At 39.3% G+C, this 25,369-nt stretch overlaps 1 protein-coding gene across 1 annotated transcript; it reads left to right on the forward strand.

The window, feature by feature from the left end:
- On the forward strand, positions 1-24,678 carry LOC130192664 (ATP-binding cassette sub-family C member 12-like). The gene is made up of 26 exons (XM_056412771.1): positions 1-105; positions 804-860; positions 1,104-1,255; positions 1,387-1,533; positions 2,121-2,268; positions 2,658-2,894; positions 3,712-3,885; positions 4,180-4,327; positions 4,741-4,889; positions 5,002-5,109; positions 5,488-5,718; positions 5,804-5,875; positions 6,105-6,229; positions 11,602-11,674; positions 12,042-12,245; positions 12,940-13,074; positions 13,367-13,466; positions 13,958-14,008; positions 14,339-14,400; positions 20,626-20,691; positions 20,923-21,112; positions 21,529-21,688; positions 21,811-21,889; positions 22,639-22,752; positions 23,712-23,876; positions 23,952-24,678. The coding sequence occupies exons 1-26, from the start codon at positions 16-18 to the stop codon at positions 24,042-24,044; spliced, it is 3,330 nt and encodes a 1,109-aa protein (XP_056268746.1). The 5' UTR covers positions 1-15; the 3' UTR covers positions 24,045-24,678.
- The last annotated feature ends 691 nt before the right edge of the window (positions 24,679-25,369 follow it).

Raw genomic sequence — 25,369 nt, forward strand, 5'->3', positions numbered from 1 at the left:
CTGTAAACGTGACTTATGCAATACAGAGTAAAATGTAGCTCCAGCGTGAGCTTCAGAGTCAGTATCAACCAGCTGCAGCGGGTCATCCTTGTCCTCCACACAGAGGTATTGTTTCACTTTGCTACTTTACAGTTTCACTCAGTTTAAATGAGTTTAGATCTTTTTGTGTTGTTTAGTTTGTTGTAGTCTTTGTATTTTAGTGTAATTATATCAATTTAGGTTTCTTGAGAGACAGCGCTGGATATTTTTGAGTATAATTCAAGTTTAGCTTATTTTAATTTTTTCTTTTATTTACATGCACTAAAGTTTTGAAATCGTCTGCCACAAAAGCTTGAGTGCGTCCAGTCAGATGTCTGAGAGGACTACTTGATATGTTTGAAGGGTCTTTCATGCTTGAGGTTGTAAAAAGTCCTGTTTATATATTGATCCCAGTTTGTATCAAAGGTTTGTTTTGTAGTCGGAGAAAAAATTGTGTACAATGCTGATTGAGTCACCTGGCGGTTCCCTGTTGGTTTCATTATCAGTGGTTTTGTGTTGGTTTAGCAGTTGGTTGGTTTAGGTCTACCATACTTATAATAAATCAGTACACACACTGAGGTTACACCTGATCAGAAGTACTTTATAAGTATGTTATTGTGTTTTGAACTGCGGTAACAAGGGTCACATGGACTTATTCACTCATTTGCTACACCCTCATTTAATTTGGCTGTTGGAACTTTGAGGTGAGAGGCACATAGAATATGTATTTACTATTTATAGATAAAATCTAAAATAGTAATGCTGCATGTTTTGTTTCCCTACAGGACAAAATGAAGAAAGACTATTCTCTGAAGAGGAAGAAGAGTCAAGGAGCCTCTTTTGTAAGTTTAAAACAAACAGCAGTCCCAGCCTCTTTGTGTGTGGCTCTCACTGCCTGAGAACCTTTCCTCTCCTATTGTTTCTCCTGCATCCTGTGTTTTTGAGGTACATTTGTTTGATCCACTTTTTGAGACTCATTAGCTGGAATATTGACAAACGGTTCTCTCTCTATCGCTCTGTGTCGGTCTCTCTCTCCTCACCATCTCTGTCTGATACATTCCCTCTTTGTGTTTACGACTCTTCAGCAGGAAACATTTGTCCAACAGAGAAATGGATCTGTGTCATCCAGTCCAGATCATACTGATTTGAATGACAGAAAGAAATCCTACCCGACCCTTTTTGGAAAATACAGCCAGAGCCTTCAGACCCTCAAACCCTTCCGCTGGTCCTCATCTCAGTCAGTGTTATCAATGACATCAATTGTCTTCTTTTGATGCTCTTATATTTCATTTGATGAATAAATGTAAGGTGATATGTTAACAGACAGATACTGTACCATTACATGTTGGGTGATGTTTCCATGTTTAGGTCCCACCCTCTGGACAATGCAGGTTTCTTTTCCTTTGCAACCTTTGCCTGGATGACCCCCATGATGTGGGCCTTTTTCAGGAATAAGCTGGACATGAGCTCCCTCAACCTGTCACCTTTGGATGTATCCGACAGCAGCGGAGAAAGGTCTGACACTCTTGCTGATTCATGGACACACATGCATTTCTCTACCGTCATTTGACGCACAGTATATTTATATATTTACAGATATTTATAGATATTACACATGACAAGCCCAATTGCTGTAATGTTTATCTGGTAAAAGGACTCAGGAAAATGTTAGGAAATGATTAATAGGCGGTAACGTGTGTGTTAATGTTTTAACCCTCCTGTTGCCTTCGGGTCATTTTGACCCGATTCAATAATTAACCCTCCTGTTGCCTTCGGGTCAATTTGACCCGATTCAATGTTGAACCCTCCTGTTACCTTTATATTTACTGACATATTTTACCCTTGGGGTCAATATGACCCCAGCTATTAAAATCTCCAGAAAATTATTAGAATTAATATTGTTTTCCAAGTTTAAGTGTGAGGTACTTTATGTTTGTTTGTTGACTACCGAAAGAACAACGACATTAAACATTGAATCGGGTCAAAATGACCCGAAGGCAACAGGAGGCTTAAATATTGAATCGGGTCAAAATGACCCGAAGGCAACAGGAGGGTTAGCTGAGTAATAAATTAATATGGCTGATTTTGTGCGTTATGCAAAGGCTCCACAGACTCTGGGAGGAAGAGGTGGCAAAGTTGGGCCTGGAGAAGGCCTCTGTGACTCGAGTAGTCTTTCGCTTTCAAAGAACCAGGCTGATTCTGTCCATCATTGTTGGTGTCATTGCCATGGTGGCAGCGTTTTTGGGCCCGGTAATTACATTTGAAGCTGAATATCAGTACCAGAACTAGTGCTTCCTCTGTTTCATACCAGATCCAGAAGCCTTTTTCTAAAGTTTGTCCTTCTATCATATTCAGTGCAAATGTAGTGGAAGAAGTATTCAGATAATTTTCTAAGTATAACACTGTAAAATACATTGTAAAATACACTCCACTTAAAATGACTACATTCAAAATACGCAGGTATAATCAGCTACATTTTCTATGTATGAAGATTAAAAGTTTTTATTATATGTAAAAATGGCCAAGAAATGAAACGTAAGGCTTTCATGGGTGACATCCCAAAGGTTTTGTTAACAAAATGATTGTTTTTTTTGTATTTAATCCTGTTTTATGTGTTACAAACTTGTCTGTCCTCTCAGGCTGTTCTGGTCTATGGGATCCTGAACTACGCTGTGGAGCCAGAGAAGTCCACTGTAGCCTACGGTGTTGGTCTGTCCATTGCTTTGTTCGTCTCAGAGGTCTCCAAAGCCTTCATGATTTCCTTGCTGTGGGCATTAAACCTGCGCACTGCAGTCAGACTAAAGGGAGCCTACTCTTCAATGGCCTTTCAGAAAATCATCTCTCTGCGGCTGCACACCGGCATTTCAATGGGAGAGGTAATGCTTATTTAAATTAGGGTGCCTGCATTTCACTAGGAAAGCATTCTCATCTTTTTTTGTATGCATGTTTGTCATCTCCTTAAATGTATCTGATTGCGACCGAAGTTTCTTTGGATAATTATTTGACCAAGCCAAACAAAGTGATCAAAACCTGTTTGAATAGTCAACAACTCAGCAAATGTGTGGCCAATCATCTTGTAACTAGCAGGGTATGTCTACATGAGTACCGGAAATATACCCTTAAACATAAAGGTGGTGCTTCAAATGCAATAGATGAGAGTGGCACAGCCTAAATCAGACTATAAATCAGTACATAACTCAACCCTGTGTGTGAAACTATTTTGAAGTCTTCCAATAGGGGGCGGGACTAGTTCTTAAGTTCATGTACATGAGGCAAATGTGGCCGTAAAACAATGACACTTCCTCCAATCAGCACCAAACTTGCCGGCTACTTTTGATTAAGCTGTTAATACATGGTGACTTGTCAAAACATATGACTGGTGGGACTTTGAGTGTGTCATTCTGAAAGGCTTATACATGGTAATGATGTGTCTTTTAACAAGGTTAAACCAGTTGAATTGATTTTGCTCAACTTTGTGAAGCCACACACCAAGTTCCCTGGAATGGTCCCTTTTTGTTATGTGTTCTCGTTTCCTGCATAACCTTGTTTTGGATCATGTTTTACAAGGCCACACTTCTTTGTCATAAACATCCTGTGGAATTCACTTGCTCTCACCATTAGTTGAAGCAACTTGCCTTGGCAAAGCAGGCTTGGCAAATGTAGATAACTCTCACTCTCCTTCTCTCCATCCAGATGATTGGTGTTTTGACCAACGATGGCCAGAAATTATTTGAAGCAGTATTGTTTGGGAGCTTCGTGGTGTCCTGCCCAGTAATCCTTATTGTGTGTATTGTCTATTCCTGCTACATTCTGGGCTACACTGCACTAACTGCAGTCAGCGTCTACCTCATCTTCATCCCAATACAGGTCTGTATGTTAGAAACCGCATAAACAGTTATTAATCTGTCATCTTTCATAAGCAGTGCAAAATAAATGGATTCAGATTTACTCGAGCCACATCACAATCAGAGCTCAAAAGCAATAATCAAATGTTATAACAAAACTGCCTTTTAGTGATCTAGTAGTCGTCAAAAATGTTATACCTTATCATTAATTAATATCACTAATTCATTCTAACTAATTCAACCATCAACATTAATGTCTTTGTATTCTCTCCTTTGTGGCTTGTTTTTAATTGACTCACATGTTTTGTGCTTTCAGTTAGGCTTGGCCAAGCTCATTAACACATACAGATGGAAAACCATATTGATAACAGACAGCCGTGTTCGCACAATGAATGAGATTCTCAACAGTGTCAAGCTTATCAAGATGTACGCCTGGGAAGATTCTTTTGAAAAGAAGATCGCAGGTATGAAGTTAGGCAGACATTCTTTTTATATTTCTTCAATATTAAATATCATGCTCATCATTTATACAGTCCCTTTCTACAAACACAAACCCAATCTTGAAAGTCAAGTGTGTTACTTTCCATGTAGCAAAACAGCAACATTCAAGGGAAATTGTGTGCACCTCTTACAGCAATTCGATTTTAATGAAAACTCCCATAGCCATGTTGCCAGAGGCACCAGAGGCTAAAGATGAGGCTCCCACATACTCTCCACCTTCCAACAAGCTGCCGATAGATGCAAAACAGGAACCTATGGGTTGAGTTCCCATGTGCCCATGACTCCACCAGTCCATGCTCTTTTAATGTTGGCTAATTTATCGGGAGAAGTCAAGTTAAACAAAACTTAAACTCTAATGCTGTCTCTCTCACTATAGACTTCCGGAAAAATGAGAGGAAAGAACTGCAGAAGGTCAATTATGTCCAGAACGCCAATTCCAGCATCACCAGCATCATCCCCGTCATTGCCACCGTTCTCACCTTCATTGTACACACTCTGTTGGGCTTGAAGCTCAGCACATCGGAAGTGAGTACTGCAGCAGAGCAGCACATATAGTACAACAACCTTTACCATTGTGCCAACTGTGTGATTTATGTGGTTGATTGAGGTGAACTTGGTCATTCTTTGTTATTAACAGGCCTTCACCACCATCGCCATCTTCAACGCCTTGAGGTTCTGCTTGGTGCTTATGCCCCAGTGTGCAAAGGTCCTGGCTGAGGCTGCTGTTTCACTCAAACGACTCAGGGTAAACTCCTCTATTTGTGTCCTGTCAACGGTATTCATTATTACTCCCAGAGTAACATGATGTAGTTTAAAATGTTTATCTTTATTCTATTCTTTATTTCAAACATAATTAACAGCTCAGAGTTTTACCATGTAAGCCAACCTGCAGTACAAACTTGTTTTCCATGCTTCTGTGGTCATTCTCTTAGTTTCCCATTTGCCTTTTAAGAGTGACTAATATATGACTCTAAAACGTGAAAAATAAATTTGTTTCATCATTGTTTCTCTATTTTTGTTGTTATTGGATCTGTTCTCTTCACGGCAACATCTTTGCCAGCTTGCATTGTGTTTGTTATGAATATATAAATATGATTATAAATGCAATGTTTGGATATTTCAGAAAATATTGGTGATCCAGAATCCAGAGCCCTACCTGATCCAGAGAAAAGACAGGGACTCAGCGATTGTGTTGAAAAATGCTACACTTTCTTGGACCAGACCAACCATGCAGACAGACTCCCCACTAATCTCAGCCAATGGGGAGAAGGGACAAAAAGTGGAGAAGATGTGCCAGAATGGGAGGACTGAAACCTTACCAACCCTGAGAAACATCTCCTTCACTCTGCCTAAGGTGTGTTCTTCCACCAGTGACAATAAGTGAGGTGTTCTCAATGGGGTTAAAGATTAACCTCCACTCTCCTTGTTATCTCCTGAAGGGCAACCTGCTTGGCATCTGTGGGAACGTTGGGAGTGGAAAGACGTCACTGATTTCCAGCATTTTGGAACAGGTTGGCTCCTCCTTTTGTCTTTTTTGTACTTAGTCTCTTTACAATCATGTTTATGACATCATGTTTGACATTTGTAGCAGCTGTTGATTTTCACTAATTTAATGTCTACCACTCTGTTATACAGTTATGTGAAAATGATTCTCCTTATTTATATTTTGTTAAACTACATATAACTGATGCCATGTAACATAACTTTTATTATGGTTGTCTGCTCATTTTTATATTTTAGATGCACCTTCTGCAGGGCTCCATCACCGTTGATGGGACATTTGCCTACGTTTCCCAGCAGGCCTGGATATTTCATGGGACTGTTCAAGAAAACATCCTGATGGGGGAACCTTTCGATCAGTCCAAGTATATGTATATAGATAACGTAACTCAAATACATTATAAGCAGCGATGGCTGGTGGAATTTATTTTTGTTATATATATATTATATATACTGTTTATATATATATATATATATAATATAATAATATTCTGTAAAATAGGAGATGGGGGACATCGATGGGTGGTGGAAAGATCACTTTGATGAACTCCTATACCCGGCCAACATGTCACCTGGAGAGGGGGAAGCTTCTGGAGACATGGCGGGGGGTGCGCACCCATATCCCTGGCAGAGCTCGCTAAGGTTGTCAAAAAGCTTCTCGGGGACAAGGTGCCGGGGTTGGTTGAGATCTGCCCTGAGATGCTGAAGGCGCTGGGCATTGTTGGGCTGTCTTGGCTGACACGCCTCTTCAATGTCGCATGGGAGTTGGGAACAGCGCCCATGGACTGGCAGACCGGGGTGGTGGTTCCCATTTTTGAAAAGGGAGACCAGAATGTGCTCGAACTATCGTGGTATCACACTACTCAGCCTCCTGGGGAAAGCTTAAGGCAGTGTGCTGGAAAGGAGGCTCCGACCAATGGTCGAACCTTCAGTAACCAGTCGTGGAACTGTGGACCAGCTCTTTACCCTGGCACGACCCCTGGGTCCTGGAAGTTTGCCCGACTAGTCTACATGTGCTTTGTGGACTTGGATGAGGCTTTCGACCGGGTGCCTCGGTTTTTGGGGTGCCAGACTCTGTATGCCTGCAATAGCAGTTGTGTTCGCATTCTCGGCATTAAGTCAGACACGTTCGCGGTGGGTGTTGGTCTCCGCCGGCTGCCCTTTAACACCGGTCATGCATCTAGATATCCTGAAGCCGGGGGGTGGAGCAGGTCAGGTATGGGGGTCTCTGGATCAGTTATCGGCTGTTTGCAGATGATGTGGTCCTGTTGGCCTCCTTGGACCGTGACCTCCGGCATTCACTGGGGCATTTTGCAGCCAAGTGTGAAGCAGCGGGGATGAGAGTCAGCACCTCCAAATCTGAGGACATGGTGCTCTGCTGGAAACCGGTTGATGCTCCGGCCATGGGGAGTGCCTGCCCCATGCAAAGGAGTTCATGTATCTCAGGGTCTTGTTCACGATTGAGGGTAAGATGGAGCGGGAGATCGACAGGCGGATCGGTGCGGCTGCAGCAGTGAAAGAGGCGCCGCACCGGACCGTCTTGGTGAAGAGGGAGCTAAGCCGAAAAGCAAAGCTTTCAATTTACTGGTCGGTCTACGTTCCAACCCTCACCTATAGTCACGAACTCTGAGTTGTGACCGAAAGAACGAGGTCGCGGGCAAAATAAGCAACATTTTATATCACTCATTTAAATATTTAATGAGTAATAGGCTAAACTGCTTCTTAGACCCGTCTCTTCTGGGCCAATTCGATTTGGCCCCAGATCAGCTGAGACATGCTGAGACATGCAGATAGGAGAGTACGTACAGGAAAAGTATATATTTTGCACAGATATCCTATTTTACAAATATTACTGGGTATGTTCTATATTTCCAAAACACAATTTTTTTTACAATTTGTATAATTTATAAATAGTATTAATATTATTATAAAATGTTTTGTATATATGTATATGAATATATATGCATATATATATATATATGTATATATACATATTAGGGCTGTGAAACGAAAAAAAAATTTATCGGGTTAATCACAGGTTTTTGTGGATTAATCATGATTAATCACATATTACCGATATTCTCGGTATATTTTGTGAGAACATAGAGATTTATGACAAAAGACGGATATATACATTTATACATTCTTCTATACAATGGTGCTGCAACTCAGCAGTTATTTAGCAGTTTTCTTCCATATGGAACATTAATACATCTTCATCCTAAACAGAATGTTTAACCCTCCTGTTACCTTTCGGGTCAATTTGACCCCATTCAATGTTTAATGTCGGTGTTCTTTGGGGTCAATTTGACCCTAGGCTGTTTTTCACTGTGTCAAACATATAAGAAATATCAACTTTTTTATTTATTTAAAGGGCTATTTAGGTTGTCAACAAACAAACATAAAGTACCTCACACTTAAACTTGGGAAGCAATATTAATTCTAATAATTTTCTGGAGGTTTCAATTGCTGGGGTCAAATTGACCCCGACGGTAAAATATGTTAGTAAATGTAAAGGTAACAGGAGGGTTAAACAGAACATTTTTCTCTTGTTTGTCAACCATTAACTCCACCATGATACAATCTAAATGCCTCTAGTCTTCCTCTAGCAGCTGCTGAGGCAAACTGACTGTGTGGGTTTTCTTCATGAACTGGGCCGTGATGAAAGGGACGGCGGGGACACCGCTGCAAAGCTGAAACCTCACCGGCCCGGACAGGTGGACAGATTGACAAGTGACTTTTTTTTTGTTCGGTCCCGATGCGCGCGCACGGAGCTCTGTGGCGCGCGAGACGGAGATCGATAAGTGTTAACGCAACGCGAAGAGAACAAAGACGTGCTATAGAGAACATGTCAGGGGGCGGGCCAATCTTTTTAATGTCATGCGATCTACCAACACTACGCCGCGATCGACTGGCAGGTCGCGATCGACGTGTTGAGACCCCTGATCTACAGGAAGTAAAAGTCGTAACAAGGTTTCCGTAGGTGAACCTGCGGAAGGATCATTACCGATGAACAGACCGTCTGCATGAGAGCGGACAGAGTTCAGATTGAAGTGGTGTATTGGAAGCTCATTTTGCAAGTGACTTTTTTTTCGTCCCGACGACCAACAACAGAAGGATTGGAAGCTCATTCTGCGCATGCGTTAAATGCGTTAATAAAAAAAAACTAGTTAAACCTGTAATTTAATTAACTGAGTTAACGCGTTATTTTTCACAGCACTAATACATATACATATCTATATGTATATATATTTGTATATATATATATATATATACAGTTGCAATCAAAATTATTCAACCCCCATTGCACATTAGGTTTATTGGCAAAATATACAATTGCTCAGCGATAAACAAATTACACAAGAATTGTTTAAGTAGTTTAATTAAACTAATATTACAAGGGTTTTATCCAAATTCAACATAAAATGCTACTTTTAATCACTTTAATAAATTTACTGCAGTCTCAAAATGATTCAACCCCTTCTTGACAAGCATCTTCAGTACTTCAGAGAAGAGATCATTGCCTTGCACAAACAAGGAAAAGGATACAAAAAGATATAGTTTTTTTGTGGCTCAAGGAGGGTGGGGCCAGGCCTCGTGGCCCTCTATCGGCCAGCCACCACTAATTATAAGTAACCACAGACTTTTGAATATGTAAACAAAAGGAGGAGATACCGTTTGCGATGTTTATATTTAACCACTGTTCCTCATCATTGCAGTTCCATGGACCATTGAAACAAGGGATGAATAGGTCTTTCCTTTTGAGGTTATCTCCTGTGACACATGTAATACATGGAGAAAGTCTCTCTTATCATTTGGCAAGGCAGTCAAGAAGTCATCTCTGTTATCCGATGAGTGTATCATTAGGAAACCACTCCAAGCAGCCAGAGATGGCAAGAAGGGAGACTGCTTGACATGTTACAGAATTCAGCTGGTGTTTATGACTGTGGGGAGGCCTATTGCTGTGATGTAATCATTTTTCTTAACATGCCCCACACCTGAAAAGAAAAAGGGTTACTATTACATTTATTTAATTTCTCTGGAATGAATAGCTGATATGATAGACGATACTGAATAGAATTCTGGAATGAAGTTTGTGAATCTGTTTCAGCACTGCTTATCTGTTAATATGGACTTATCCTCACCATGTGAGACTATTTTAAAATCTTGGTTCCCCCGATACAGATCAAGCATACACTATGAGAAGTCACTCAATAATTAACTTTGAGGCACTATATTGTACACCTCCCTTCTCTGTTATGTGTTGTTGTATAACATGTCATTTGGCTGCTCTGTACATTTTGTGGCGTTTGCTTGTCAGCTTGTTTGTTTCCTTTATGTACAGTATGTCTATTCTAAAATGTTAAAGAATATATTTAAAACAATAGATTTTTACTATCACGTTACATTACATATCATTTAGCTGGCACTTTTATCAAAAGCGATCTACAATAAGTGCATACAACCATGAGTACAAACTCAAGAATCAAGAAAGTAACATTTCTTCAAGAAAGCCAAACTACAAATTGCTATAAGTAAGTGCCATTTAAGTGCCACTGAAGTGCTAATCTTTTTTTAGCCAGGTATAATCGGAAAAGGGTGTTGTTTGTTTCCAGGCGGAAAAAAATAGACTTTCTGCTGTCCTGATGTCAGTGGGGAGCTCATTCCACCACTGAGGAGCCAGGACAGCAAACGGTCTTGATTTTGTTGAGTAATTAGATCGCAGTGACGGAGTCACAAGTTGATAGGTAGATGCAGAGCGGAGTCAACACGCTGGGGTGTAAAGTTTGACCATATCCCGGATATATACGGGACCCGATCTGTTCGCAGCACGGTACTCAAGCCAATGTTTTTAAGCGGGCAGCCAATGTTAACCAGTAAAGAGAGCGGAGGAGCGGAGTAGTGTGACTGAATTAAGGCTGAAGACCGGTCGAGCTGCTGCATTCTGGATGAGCTGCAGAGGTCGGAAAGCCTGAGCAGGTAGACCTGCCAGGAGGGAGTTGCAGTCCTCTAGGCATGACATGACCAGTGCCTAAATCAGAACCTGTGCCGCTTTCTGAGTAAGAAGAAGACATATTCTCCTGTTGTGCAGCATTTACCTACAGGAATGTGTTGAATGTGTTGACTGTCGAGTGTCACACTGAGGTTCCTGGCAGTCGGGGTCGGGGCGAAAACAGAGTTGTTGAAAGTGGTAGTCAGGTCGTGGTCAGGAGAGCCTTTCTCTTGAAGGAAAAGTAGTTCAGTTTGCTCAGGGTTGATTTTCAGGTGGTGTGCAGACATCCATTGTGAGACAGGCAGAGATTTGTGCTGCTACCTGTGTTTCAGATTGGGGAAACTAGAAGATCAGTTGAGTGTCATCAGTATAGCTATGGTAGGAAAAGCCATGCGAGCAAATGGCAGACTCGGGATCATTAGTGTACAGAGAAAAGAGGAGGGGACCCATGACGGAGCCTTGAGGGACCCCCGTAGTGAAAGGGCAAGGTTCAGACACAGATCCTCTCAAAGTTACGCATTAAGTGCGGTCATTGAGGTATGATGAAAAAAAGGGAAAGCCAGTGTTTAACTTACCCAGGTCCTAAAGAGAGGAAATAAGGATATAGGGGTTCACTGTGTCAAATGGCGGCGTAAGGTCTAGAAGTTAACTGAATTCAATGTTTAAATCGTATCTAAAAAATGGCTTGGTTGAATACTGTGGCCGTCCCTTGACTATTCGGTAACTCATTATCTTACTCCACAGATACAACAAAGTTGTGGATGTCAGCAGCCTCAGAGCTGACCTGGATATTCTCCCATACGGTGATCAAACTGAGGTAAGAACTTTCTGCTGTACTCTCAACTCCCAGAAGTAAAAAAAATTGTAATAAAAAAAAAAACGATTTCTGACAAGCATAGTGAAACTTTTAACACTAACACCCTGTGATGTATGGTAGGAAACCACTTGCGGACATTAATATTAACAAAATATGGATGCAGATTAGTTGGTACAATTAATAATTAACTTTGCTTTTCTTTCTTTTAACTTTTTTAAAGCCTACAACCATTTAGTCTAACTGAGTTTAAGATACACATGGTTGTATTTGTTCTATATTTTTGTAATTAATTAAGGGAAAAGGAGTTTTGTGACGTACCATAACATATTGTCAGTTTTTTCAGTAGCTTTCTGCTGTTTTTTGGCAGATCGGAGAACGAGGCCTGAATCTGTCAGGGGGGCAGAAGCAAAGAATCAGCCTAGCCAGAGCTGTCTACTCCAATAGGGACATCTTCCTCCTTGACGATCCGTTATCTGCTGTCGATGCCCATGTGGGGAAACACATCTTTGAGGAATGCATTAAGAAGGAGCTCCAAGGGAAATCCGTCATACTGATTACACACCAGCTCCAGGTAGACACAGTTTGTTTCTTTAGCAGATATTGAATCCCAAGTAACTTATTATTAACGTTACATTTCTCAATCGAATTGCCATACTTTTTGAGTGAAACAAAAAAAAAGGATTGCTGTGGTAAAATCCCAATGTAACAGTAAATCAAACACAAGTGGTGCCTGCTGCCATTAGTATTTTCTTTCTTATTAATTGTGAGCAGAATTGTAAATCACAAAATAAAAGCGTCTGCCAAATAACATAGAAGTAAACATGTGCTGTTTGGACTACATTAGGTAGAACTCTGGCCACAGTGCTGAGATGGTTTGTTGAAATCCGTCATACTGATTACACACCAGCTCCAGGTAGACACAGTTTGTTTCTTTAGCAGATATTGAATCCCAAGTAACTTATTATTAACGTTACATTTCTCAATCGAATTGCCATACTTTTTGAGTGGAAAAAAAAGGATTCGAAGGCCACACCTGTTGTGGTAAAATCTCACCGTAACGGTAAGTCAAACACCAGTAAGTGGTGCCTGGTGCCATGAGTATTTTCTTTCTTATTAATTGTGAGCAGAATTTTAAATCACAAAATAAAAGCGTCTGCCAAATAACATAGAAGTAAACATGTGCTGTTTGGACTACATTAGGTAGAACTCTGGCCACAGTGCTGAGATGGTTTGTTGACATGGTTGTCCTCACTTGTGTCGAACAGTATCTGGAGTTCTGTGATGACGTTATGCTTTTGGATGATGGCGAGGTGCAGGAGGCTGGACACCACAAGGCCCTGATGAAAGCCAATGGCCGCTACGCTAAACTCATCAGCAACTACCAGATGGAACAGTCCAAGGTTAAAAAACAGCAAAGTACAAAACTGTAATGTACTGTCGCTTTTCTTATGATGTCTTTCCTCCATGTTTTACTAGCTGTGAAACCATTCACCTTTTTAAAATGTATTCTTATTTAGCACAGACAATAAACCGATACACCTATACCAAGTGTGTCAGAGGTTTATAGGTGGCAGGAACATGTCTTCTACTAGGCCACAGGTTAACTATTCATTCTTTACTTTTGGGTGAAAGTGACTTGTCCTCAACTTTTCCAGAGTTGCAATATCACTGCGTTTTTGCTTTTTAATTCAGACTGAGGAGGAGGAGGAGGATGAGCTGTCTCCCCAAGACGCTGCCCAGCCGAAGGACATTAAGCCAAGAGAAAGCCCCGACAGGGGCTTAGTGAACCCAGGTATGAAAACCAGGAAAACATGTAATGATCTGAAATAGTTTGTGTGGGATTATTTGTATGTCTCAATTCACCACTTAATAATTTATATTAACAAAAACAATGCTGGAGATTATTCTAGAGTTTAGTATAAATATACCCTAACTGGAAGCGATTTAGAGAGCATAACCAGTCAGGTGGATGTTCTATGGCTGCTTTAATTCTGGAATATTCATCCATGGACCAAAATACCATTGTGTCAATATATAACCAGGAGTAGGTAAAAGGTAGCGCCAGCTGTCCACCGAGGTAACAAAGGGGCCGTGTCGGACAAAAGAAAAGACAAGCAGCTTTTTAAAAGCTTTGTAAAACAATAGAAGACAGGGCAACAAACCTAGAATCCTGTTGTTATTGTAATATTTGGACATGTGTGTGTCTCCATTTTAGTCGACAGCACAGGAATTTCTTCTCTCAATTTATTGATATCTCTCTTCCACACCTGTGCTTCCTTTCAGCATTTGACATGTCGGATGAAAAGGATGATGAAATGACATCTGACCAAAGATGTGAGTCTCTGATATCGTTGAATTCAGATCTGATCTCGCCAAGTCTCTGCAAGGTTGTCAGACTCATTTGGTTCCATTTTAATGTGGGAACATTAAAGACAAAAGTTTATGGATGTTAAGTGGACAGAAGTGCTGGCTGGATGGTTGAACAGCTTCTCTTTTAAGATCTTTCTTCTTTTTTTCACATTTTCCTCACACTTTTTGTGTTAACAACAAATGAGCGCAACATTATGAATCCTTTCCAGGGGAGAATATTTGCACTGTTATTCCAGTATTTCAACAATAATCTCTCCCTTTTCTACGGCGGTTTTCATTTTTCTTCCCCTTCAGCTTCTCTCGGGGATCAGCTGGTCAGTCAGGAGTCCAGCACAGAAGGTTCCATCTCCTGGAGAGTCTTTTTTAAAAAAAACCATTTGGGAACTCGGGGGAAAAAAAATTTTTTATTTAAACAACAAAAAAAAAATTTTGGGAACCGTTTTTCCCCAGGGGAGAATGAAAGCGCCCTTTTCCCAAAAAATTCCCCGGGGAAAAAACACAAATTAAAAAATTTGGGATTTTTTTCAACCAAAAACAAAGAAAGTGTTTTTTTCCCCCCAGAAAAAAGGGGGGCCCCCGGGCAATGGGGTTACCTTTTTGGAAAAATTTTTAAATAGGGGGACAAACCCAAATTTTTTGGAAACAACCCTGGGAAAAATTTTTTTTAAAAATTTTTAAAAAGAATTTTTTGGGGCGGCCTGGGAAAAATTTCCCCCCCCCCAAAACTTCCTTTTTTTAAAAAAACCCCTTTTTCCCGTTTTTAGAAAACATAAACAAATCTTTTTTGATTTTGGGGTTAAACTTTGGGAAACCAGCAAATAAAATTTCCTTTCCTTTTCCTAAAATTTTTTTTCCAAATTCAAGGACTGAAACAAACCCCTTTTTTTTCAATTTTCAAAATCAAAAAAAAATTTTTGAAACCCTTTTCTTTTATATGGGGGGCCCCCCAGGGGGGAAAAAAGGGCGGTGGGAAATTTTTTTTCAGGAGCCGGTTTTTGGGAGGGGGAAACCCTTCCTTTAATTTGGGTACCCCAAAAACCGTAAGCCAAAAAAAGGAAAGGGTTTTAAGCCCTTTTGGGCCCCCGGGGGAAAGGGGGTTTTTCCCCCCGGAGGGCAAAGGGTTTTATTTTGAAAAATCGAGTTGTTTTTGGGGGGAAAAAAAAGGCCAAAAACCCACCCGGAAATTTTTTAAAGGGTTAAAGCGGTTACCAAATTTTGGGTTTTAAAAAAAAAATTTCCCTTTTTAGGTTTTCCCCAAAGTTCCCGGTTTCCCCCAAAGGTTTTTGGCCCGTTAAAAGGGAGCCTTGGATAAAGGGTTTTAAAGCTTTTTTTTGTTCTGGGGGGCCCTTCCAAAAAATTTTCTGGGTATTTTTTTTGGGAAAGAATTAAAGGAATTTTTGGTAAAACCTTTTCCCAAAAAAAAAAACCCCAGGAAAGGGGCCTTGGTTCAAAAATTTTAAATATTTTTTGGGGGGAAAAGGGGGACACCCTTATGACTTTGGGTCGCCCCTTTCCCGGGGTTCCCCCAAAAAATTTTTTAGTTAAACCCTTTTCCCAATTTTCCTTTTTCATTTTTTAAAACAAAATGCCCCTTTGGTTTTGGGTTTTAAAAATTTGGCAAAAAAATTGGCCCAATTTGAGAATTCAACAGTTATTTTTGTTAATTTAAATTTTTGTTTGAAAAAATTTTTAAAAACCCCAAAGGGGGTAAAATTTTTATTTTAAAAAACCCTTTAAAACATTTTGAAAATTTTCATTTTTTTAAAACCAAAAATTTTAAAATAATTTTTAAAAATAAAAATTTTAAGCAAAAAAAAGGGTTTTTTTAAAAAATACCCGTTTTAAAAATTTAAATTTAATAATTTTTTAATAAAATTAAAATTTTTTTCTTAAAATTAAAATTTTCCGGGGGTTTGTCCCGGGGCCCCCTGGAGGCAGGGGGTTTTTTGGGTTTCCCCCCCCTTTTTGGGTAAATTGATTTTGGGAAAAAAAGCCCGGGGTTAAAAATTTCCCTTTTTTCCCAAAAGGGGCAAAAAAACATTTTTGCCCTTTTAAAATTTTTTACGCGGGTTTTTGGAATTTAAAAATAAAAGGTTTCCCCAAAAAATAAAATAAACCAAATGCCAACAAAAATTTAAAGGGCTTTAAAGGGAAGCCGGGCCCCCCGTTTTTTGAAAAATTTTTTAAATTCCCAAAAGGGTTTCGGTTTTTTTCGGGGATAAAGGGAAAGGGCCCCCAGTCATGGGGTTTGGGAAAAAGGGGGGGGAAAAATCATTGGGGGGGGAATCGGGGAAAACCCTTTGCCCATCCTTAACCCGGATTCCCGCCTTTTCCCCAAACCCCCCGGGGTCACCCTTAAGGGGACCAGGGTTGCTTTTTCCCCAAAATTTTACTCCCCCATTTTGGGGTAAATGGGGAAACCTTGTTTGACCTTTTTCCTTTTTCACACCTGGGGCCCTTTTGGGCCCCCCCTGGGGCCCTTTCCCCCCGAAAATTTTTCCCCCAAACCCGGCTAATTTTATTTGGGGGATTTCCCGGTTATTTTTTTAAAGGGAAACCCTTTTCCCCCTGGAATTAAAACCCCTTTTCCCTAAAATTTTTTTTTACCTTTAAAAAAATATTTTTCTTGAAAACCCTTTTTTTGGGGGGTTTTTTTTTCCCTTAAATTTTTATGAAAACCCAAATTTTTTAAAATTCCCTTTTGGAGGGGCCCTTAAAAATTCCCCCCCGGGTTTAAAGGGGGGCCCCTTTCCCCCCCCCCCTAAAAAGGGTTAAAGGGGAGGTTATTCGTTTGCCCTTTTTCCAAAAAAATTTCCCGGGCCAAAATTTGCCCCTTTTTAAATTTGGATTTTTTTTTAAATGTTTTTAAAAAAAAAATTTAAAATATGTTTTTTAAAAAAACCCTTTTTAAAAAAAATTTTTTTTATTTTTAAACCCTTTTTAATTTTTTTTAAAAAAAAAAAAATTTTTTTGGGATGGGGCCCGCCCTTTTTTTTAAATGGAAAAAATTTAAAATATTTTAATTTTTTTTTAATAAATAAATCTTTTAAAATAACCCTTTTTCCAAACCCCTTTCCCTTAAAAATCCCCCGTTTTTAAATGAAATTTTCACCCTTAAATTTTCCAAAACTTTTTTTTTGTTTTTTAAGGGGGCCAAAAGCCCTTTCCCCCCCTTTTTGAAAAAAAAAATTCCTTTTCTCTCATTGGCCATTTTTTTTCCACCAAAGGTTTAAAGGGGTTTTTCCCCGGGTGGGGCCCAAAGGGCCCCTTTGGGCCCTGGAGGAAAAGTCCCTTTTCTCCCTTCCCTTTTTAAAGGAATTTTTTCCTTTTATCCCCTTTTTGGGGCCCCCCATTGGGGCTGCCCTTTTTTTTCGGGTTAAGTTGGGTTTTCTCTTATATTTCCCGGCCTCCCTTTTGTTCGGGGTTTTTAAAAATTCCCGGGCAGTTGTTTTGGGTAAAAAGGTTTTTTTTTGGGTTTTTTACAAATTTTTTTTTCCCAAAATGAAAATTTTTTTTTTCCCAAAAATTTTTTGGGTTCTTCGGGGAAAAAAAAAAAAATTTTGTTTTTAATAAAAAGGGGAAAGGGAATTTAAAATTTAAAAATTTAATTAAAATTTTTAAAATTTTAAAATTTTTTATATTGAGGTAAAGGGTTAAATGTTTTTCCCAAAATAAAAAATTTTCTTTTGTTTTCCCTAAAATTTTTTTTTTTTTTAATTGGCAGTTTTTAAAAAACAGGGAAAATTTTTTAAAACCCTTTAAATTCTTTTTTTTTTAAATTAAAATTTAAAATTTTTGTTTTGGGGAAAACCCCCCTTTTTAAATTTTTTGGGGGCCGGGGGCCCGGTCCCGGGGTGAGGGGGGGGCCCCCCCTGTGGGGGGTTTTTTAGTTCCCCATGGGTTTGGGGAAATTTTTTTTTAGAAAAAACCCCAAAACCTTTTCCCAAAAATTTTCTTTAAATTTTTGGGTTGGGCCTTTTTTGGAAAATTTTTTCGAGGGAAAACTACCCGGCCCTTTTGACAACCCCACGGTTTGGCCCAAACCCCTTTTTTTCCCCCTTTTATCCCGTTTAGGGTTGGAAATTTTTTAAAATTTTAAATTTTTTTCTTTCCCATAGTTTTTTTGTTTTTTCCCTTGAAACCTTTCCTTTTTCCCAATTTTAAAAAAATTTAAAAATTAAAAAAAGGAAAAATTTAAATCTTAACTTTAAATAACCTTTCCTTAAAATTTTTAAAAATTATTTTTTTTACTGTTTTTTAAAACCCCTTTTTTTCCCCCCTTTTCGTTAAATATTTTGTCCAAATTTTTTTGTTGTATCTAACCCTTTTTTTCCCTTGGAAAAAAATTTGCTGTTTAAAAAACCTTTTTTTGTTGCTGCTTTTTTATGGGTTCTTTTTCCCCATTTGGGGCCCCCCAAAAAAAAACCCCTTTCGGCGAGTTTCCCCCCGGGGTTTTGGGTTTTCCGGGAAAAATTTTCCCCCCAAAAGGGAATTTATTTTTCCCGGGGGATTTTGGGGCTTCCCCCCCCTAAACTTTTTAATTTTTAAAGGGGTGAAAAAAAAATTACGGGGCTTCGGGCAACAGTTTTAAAAAAACCCCCACCCCATTTCCCCCCATTTCTTGGTAAACCCAAAAAAACCCCCCCTTTTTGAAAGGGCCCTCTTTTCCACCCCGGGGTATTTTTCCTCCCCTTGGCCCGGGGGGGCCGGACTTCATTTCCCACCCAAAAAATTTAAACCAAAAAAAAAAGGGGTTTGGAAACATTGAAAAATAAAATTAAAAACCCCCAAAAAAATTCTTAAAAGGGTAAAAAAATTTATTTAAACCTTTAAAGATTTTAAAATTTTATTTTAAATTTTTAAAAAAATTTTTTTCCCGGGAAATTTTTTTTAAAAATTTTTTTCGGGGTTTAAAATGGGGGGTTTTTTTGATAGTTTTTTTCGCAAAAAAACCCCCCCACTTTTAACCCAATTCCCAAGGGGTTTACTCCAAAAAGGGGGGTAAAGCAAAATTCCCCCCCAAGGGGAAAATTTAATTTTTTAAATAAAATTTTTTAAAAACATTTAAAATAGTTTTAAAAACCCAATTTTTACCAAACCCCGGGGGGTTTAACCCGGAGAAACCCCCCACCGTTTTTCAAACCCCCCAAAAATTTAATTTCTAAAAAAAAGGGTTTTTTAAAATTTTCCTGGGGGGTTTTGGGGAAGGGAAAAAAAAGTTTTAAAAAAAAAAAACCCCTTTAAAAAGGGATTTTTCCCCGGGGAAACACTGCAGTTCTTTTTTATTTTAAAAAACCCCTTTCTGCAATTTTAACTTTCTTTTTCAAAAAAAAAAAGGGGGGCCCAAAATTCCCAAAAATTTTCCCGTTTAAAACCCCCCTTTTTAAAACCGGGCCCCTAAAACGGGGCTTTTAAAAGGGCCCTTTTTATTTAAAAAACCAAAAAGGGTTTTCCTTTTAAAAAAAATTTTTAAAACCCAAAACAAAATGAAAAAAAAAATTTCCGGCAAGCCCACCGGCCTTTTTTTAAAGGAAATTTAAGTTTTTTAAAGGCAAATTTTAATTTTAAATTTGGTTTACGTTTTTAATTTTTGGGTTAAAGGGGAAAAAAAAGGGCTTTTAAACCCCCGGGCAATCTTTCCCTTTTGCCCAAAAAAGGGACCAAAAAAAATTTTATAAAAAAATTTTGGGGTTTAAAAAGGGTTTTACCCCTTAAAAAGGAAAAAAAGGAAAGGGGGAAGGGGAATTTGGGAAATTTTTAAATAAAAATTTTTGGGGAAAAAAAAATTACCCAAAAAGGGCTTAAAACCCAAATTTTGGGGGCCAGGGGAAAGGGGGGAAAAAAACCCCCTACGACTAACACGAAAAAAAAAAGGACCCAAGGGAATTTTGTTAAAAAATTATTTTTTTAAAATGATTTTAAAGGGGAGGGAAATTTTAAAGGAGCGACCCCCGTCCACGCCCAAAAGTAAATTTTTTAAAAAAATTTCTTTAAATTAAAAAAAAAGGGAAAAAAGGGCAGGAAAAACCCAAAAGGTAAAAGAGCGTTTTTTTAAAAACCAAAATTTAAAGTGGGGAAACCCGGGTTTTCCCCGGGGGGTTTTGGGACCGGTTTTTTAGCATTCCCAAAAGGGTTCCCAAAAATTTTTGGGCCTTTTTTTTTTTTAACAAAAAATTTCCCCCTTTTTCCCTTAAAAAAAAATTTTAAAATTCACTTTTTTTTTAAAAAAAATTTAAAATTTCATTAAAACAAAACCCATTCCATTAACCCCGCCCCCAAAACCCATTCCCTTTTACAAAAAAACTATAAAATTTCCCCAAAAAAAAAAACCTTTAAAAAAAATTTAGGGTTTAAATGAAAATTTAAATAAAATTTTAAGAAGGTTTAAAAAATTAAAAAACCCCCCTTTTTTTTCCCAAGGGGTTTCCCCCGGTTCCGGTCCGGGAGGGCCTTTGGGTTAGGTTAGGTTTTATGGGATTTGTAAAAGTTTTTTTCCAAAAAAGTTTGGGGGTTTCCCCCAAAGGGTTTGGGTGGAGGGTTCCGGTTTTCCTTAAAAATTTTTTTAAAAATTTTTTTAAAAGGGGCCCTCAAAACCCCCAAAAACGGGTGGAGGGTTCACCGTGGAGCGGCTGCAGGAATACATCACGGTCAGAATCTAAACTTCTTTTCCTTATAAAAACAATGACTGTTTATACACAGGTTGCCTGATAATTATAAAATGTCCATCCAACTTTACTGGTCTTCTTAAAACTCTCCGTTAAACTTCTCAAGAAGAAAACTTTCTAAAGCTATTAGTTTATCTTCTATGATGTTAATTAACCTTTGATACACCTCCTTTATCCTCCCTCAAATTATTTATTTTTTTAAACGGTGGACAGGGTTGTAAGTCTGAGGCCCCCAGGCAAATAAAGGAGGCCCAAGTCCCAGAGGACTGGCCGAAGAGTGGAACCATCACCTTCCAGGACTATTCGATGAGGTACAGGGAGAATACACCCATTGTCCTGAACAGACTTAATTTCTCCATCCGAGCTGGAGAGAAGCTGGGCATTGTGGGAAGGACAGGCTCTGGTAAGACCCTGACTCTAGCAGTCTTTACTCATAACTGTAAAAATGTCATAATGACTCAGACATATTCATTATTGATTGATTGAGGGAAATTATCTGAGTTGCATTTTGAACAGTCCTGAGTACACACCCAATTTTAAACATTTCAATACGTCATATATATCAAACAACGTATATGCATTACAATAAATCACAAAAACTATAGTCTATATTGATCATAATGTATCTTCAAATATACAAATGTTGATAGCCCTGTTGTTACAACTGCATCTTTGAATTTAAATGAGAAAATGAAAGATCTTCACTGTATTAATAATGAATAATTAGTGTGTTAACTTGGAAATACATTTCTGCACGGTGCTTGGGGGAACCCTGCTTCTGTAAACCGTGAGGGTTACAGTTCTGCTTTGTCTCTGTAGGGAAGTCCTCTCTCGGCGTGGCTCTGTTCAGGCTTGTGGAGCCAGCAGCAGGAACCATCTTGATCGATGGCGTGGACATCACGGCCATTGGACTACAGGATCTGCGCAGCAAATTGTCCATCATCCCCCAGGATCCTGTGCTATTCAGTGGCACAGTCAGGTAACCTAAGCCAACCCCCAACTCCATAGAGGTCAATGTGTACATGCCTGTACACAATGTTCTTACTGAGGTTGGTTAGTCACTGACCGGCCAACTGTGATGGTGCATGTCCTCTACTCCAGGTACAACTTAGACCCCTTCAATAACTTCAATGATGAGGAGATCTGGGCGGCGCTGGAGAAGACCTACATGAAGGACTCAGTATGTTCCAGAGACAATATGAAGCACAGTATATCAACAGTTTCATTATAGTGTGGTCAGATATCCAGAATACATATTTTTTCCCAGTGTGAAGCATTTTTTCTCGTATATCTTGAATTATGTTATCTGCCCAGATAGTTGCTCTTCAGTGGTGTATTGGTGTTATTGAAGAATTAATGAAGTATTAATAACAATACCATATTGTGAACATACTTAATCACAGGTAAAGTCACTGTATCTAAGTTCTTACTTAAGTAAAAGTATAAAAGTACTATATAAAATGTGGGGCGACTGGAGCTCATGGGGAGAGTGGTCGTCCTGAAAACAACAAGGTAGCTGGTTCGACCCCAATAAGTGGAGCAGAAAAATATACCCTGACTCGAGTTTTACACTGTAGGTGTGTGTAAAGAAACGAGGACTCTGGTATTCCCTTTGGCCGTAACCTGTAGCCGTGTATTTCTCTTCCTAACATCTGTGTTGACATTAACTTCCTGGTGACCTTTAACACCCCTCTTCACCAGGGTTATTCCCCTTCTCTTAAAGGGCCCCCATGTATTCATCCTTAGTCCCTTACAACACAATGATTTTATTAGATTATTATTCCCAAAGCATTTATTTGCATGTAGCATTTTTATGTATTTATTTGTATTTTATGAACATTTGGGTTGATATAGTTAATCTAGCTTACTCTCATAGGTGGATGTAGCAGTAGTAAAAGTGTTTCTGTGAGTATTGTTTTGTTTACTCAGATCTCCAGACTGGAGGGGAAACTACAGGCAACGGTGCTGGAGAATGGAGAGAACTTCTCTGTAGGAGAGAGACAACTCATGTGTATGGCTAGAGCACTACTCCGCAACTCCAAGGTCTGTTCATGCATCTGCTTCTCCTGAGTCCTTGTTATTTACACACTTCCCAATCTTACTGCCACTGAACAGCAACTCGATTACAACTCCCAGGTATTTATCCGTCATGGATTCTCTGGACTTACGTTTACACGTCCTGATCAGTTGATCACAGCTGGGCTTCAACAGCTGTATAATCTTCTGATGCAGTCTGTGCTCTAATACTCGAGAAGATACAGTTATCATCACTACCAGAGGAGCAGTATTTCTTTTCTGTAACCTGTTACCTGTTTAACACACTTGTTACTGTCTTCTGTGTCTGGATCGATCACTGATGCGTTTATACATATTATTCTTTATTTGCGTTGTTTTTTTCTTCTTTTGAACACTGTCAATCATTTTTAAGACTAAATGTTTCTGGGAAATTTAAAAACGTAACTTATGGAACCTGACACTCATTTATCAGCCTCACATGACTGAATGAAATGGCAACAAAATATGTAAAAAAATGCTTCTTGCTGACAGAGACTTTCCCACTGTCTCTGACTTAAATGGTATCCATCATAAAAGTCATTGGGGGTAATAACGGATCATAAAAAGACAAATCTTTCAAAAGAATTATGAAAGTTGTTTGTGCTGCGTTTGTTGTTTGGTCCTACAATGAATACCGATTTAACCAGAGGGTAAAATAAGGAACCAAATAAAATATAAATTTGTTTTTAATTTTATTTTTTAATTGTAATCGTTCTTCACTCTGGTATGAAACGTTAGTGATGTTGAGAAATATCAGATATGTCCTATCTGCTGCAGTGTCTGATCATATCAACAATAAAGGGGCGTGTCGGTCCTTAAAACCCTTCGGCTGCTTTCTTGTATCCTTGCTCAAGGCTCCATAAAGCTCTATAGAGCTCACACACCCAACGTGTTGTAAAAAAAATATTTCTTCGTCTGGACTAACTGTCCCTCCTGTTGTCCATCAGATCATTCTCTTGGATGAGGCTACAGCTTCCATCGATGCAGAGACAGACGCCTTGATCCAGAACACCATCCAAGACGTCTTCAAGGACTGCACCATGCTCACCATCGCCCATCGTATCAACACTGTGCTCCACGCAGATCGTATTCTGGTCATGGAGAATGGCGAGGTAACGGGCGAATACACAAAGAGAACGATTGTTTGCTTCCAAACCTTGACTAACAGGAAGTGATTTGTCCGACAGGTGGCAGAATTTGATGATCCAGATGTGTTGAAGCAAAGACCAGACTCACTGTTCTCTTCACTCCTCATGGCTGCCAACACTGTGAACACCTGAGCTACAGAGGCCCAGTGGCATTACTACACATTAACAACATAACATAATAATATTCACGCATTCAACCATATCTTCATCCATCCTGTAATATTGTCATCTGGACTTTGGTTATATCCGGTGTGACTAAACTGCAGAGAAGGGGTCCAACGTTCATGGAGAAAAACACACAAATGTTCGCCTTACAAACTGTGTAGATTTGGATTTATTTATGTCCATTGATTGATGAAACAAATGCCTGGACAATGTATTTCATATTTTATTACAGCGGAATTGAATGTATATTTAAAACATTTTATTTATTGATGTTCTTTGACTTTGTAACACACTTTGCAAAGCTTATGTGTGAAGTCTGCTGGGTGAATAATATAATACTTATACGATAGCACTGAGACAAAACACAACAGGAATTTCACAAAATGGCAAAAGAGACAAGACAAAGATGTTTGGTAAGACTGAAACCCAAAACTTGGTTCATTGTAACCGATGATTCCTCCTCATTGAATGGATAGTAAAACGTGATGGGACAATTTATTGTTTTTGTGAACTATCATGTCTTTTAAAATGTTTTATTTTTTTCGTTAAATGTTTTTTGACTCATCATATTGTATAAGAATAAAATAGAATATATACTGTCTTTTTATGTAAAGTATATAAACTATGTTGCCACATGCACAAAGTGGTAATATAGTCTGAAACTGCGCAAGCTTCAGTCAGTGTGTTGTTTGCTGCAACCAGTGATGCACAGGCAGAATACACACGAGCAACACGAAAGCCAGGACTACGAACAAAAGACACAACTATAGACAACAATCCAGCAGGAGACAAGGGAAAGACTGGCTCAATATATAGGGGGGGAAACAGGTGTACATCATGAGTCATTAATGAGACAAGGGTGGCTGAGGGCAGGTGCAGGGAATGAAACAATCAAGGAGACAGGAGTGGCTAAGGGCAGGTGAAAGAAATGAAACAATCAAGACAGAGGAGACACAGAGGAGACATAGAGGATACACAGAACACAAGAGACACAGGAGAAACAACAGGGCGTTACAGTACCCCGTTTTTAAGGGACGGATACATGATGTCCCAAAGGATCACCAAGGGTGGGTGGAGGGGAGCCGGAGGAGGGACAAAGGGCACTGCAGAGGCAGTCCGGGGGGGGGGGGCGAGCCGGAGGGCGACCACCAGGCGAAAGAAAGCGCTCTGGGGGACGGGCCGGAGTACAGGAACGGGCAGCTGGGGTACCTGGCTCAGGAGAGGCCGGGGTCTGGAGCCGGCTGGGATGGTGACGGGACACTGGGAACTGGAAGCGGGAAAGAGGGAGACAG

Source organism: Pseudoliparis swirei, chromosome 4, assembly GCF_029220125.1.
Source record: "Pseudoliparis swirei isolate HS2019 ecotype Mariana Trench chromosome 4, NWPU_hadal_v1, whole genome shotgun sequence".
NCBI classification, from domain to species: domain Eukaryota; kingdom Metazoa; phylum Chordata; class Actinopteri; order Perciformes; family Liparidae; genus Pseudoliparis; species Pseudoliparis swirei.

Bases quoted from the DNA above. Each gene is read 5' to 3' on its own strand.
- LOC130192664 (XM_056412771.1), top strand. From the start codon at position 16: ATGCAATACAGAGTAAAATGTAGCTCCAGCGTGAGCTTCAGAGTCAGT. The intron at 861-1,103 runs GTAAGTTTAAAA...ACGACTCTTCAG, and splicing joins AGAGTCAAGGAGCCTCTTTT to CAGGAAACATTTGTCCAACA. The intron at 13,075-13,366 runs GTTAAAAAACAG...TTTTTAATTCAG, and splicing joins ACCAGATGGAACAGTCCAAG to ACTGAGGAGGAGGAGGAGGA.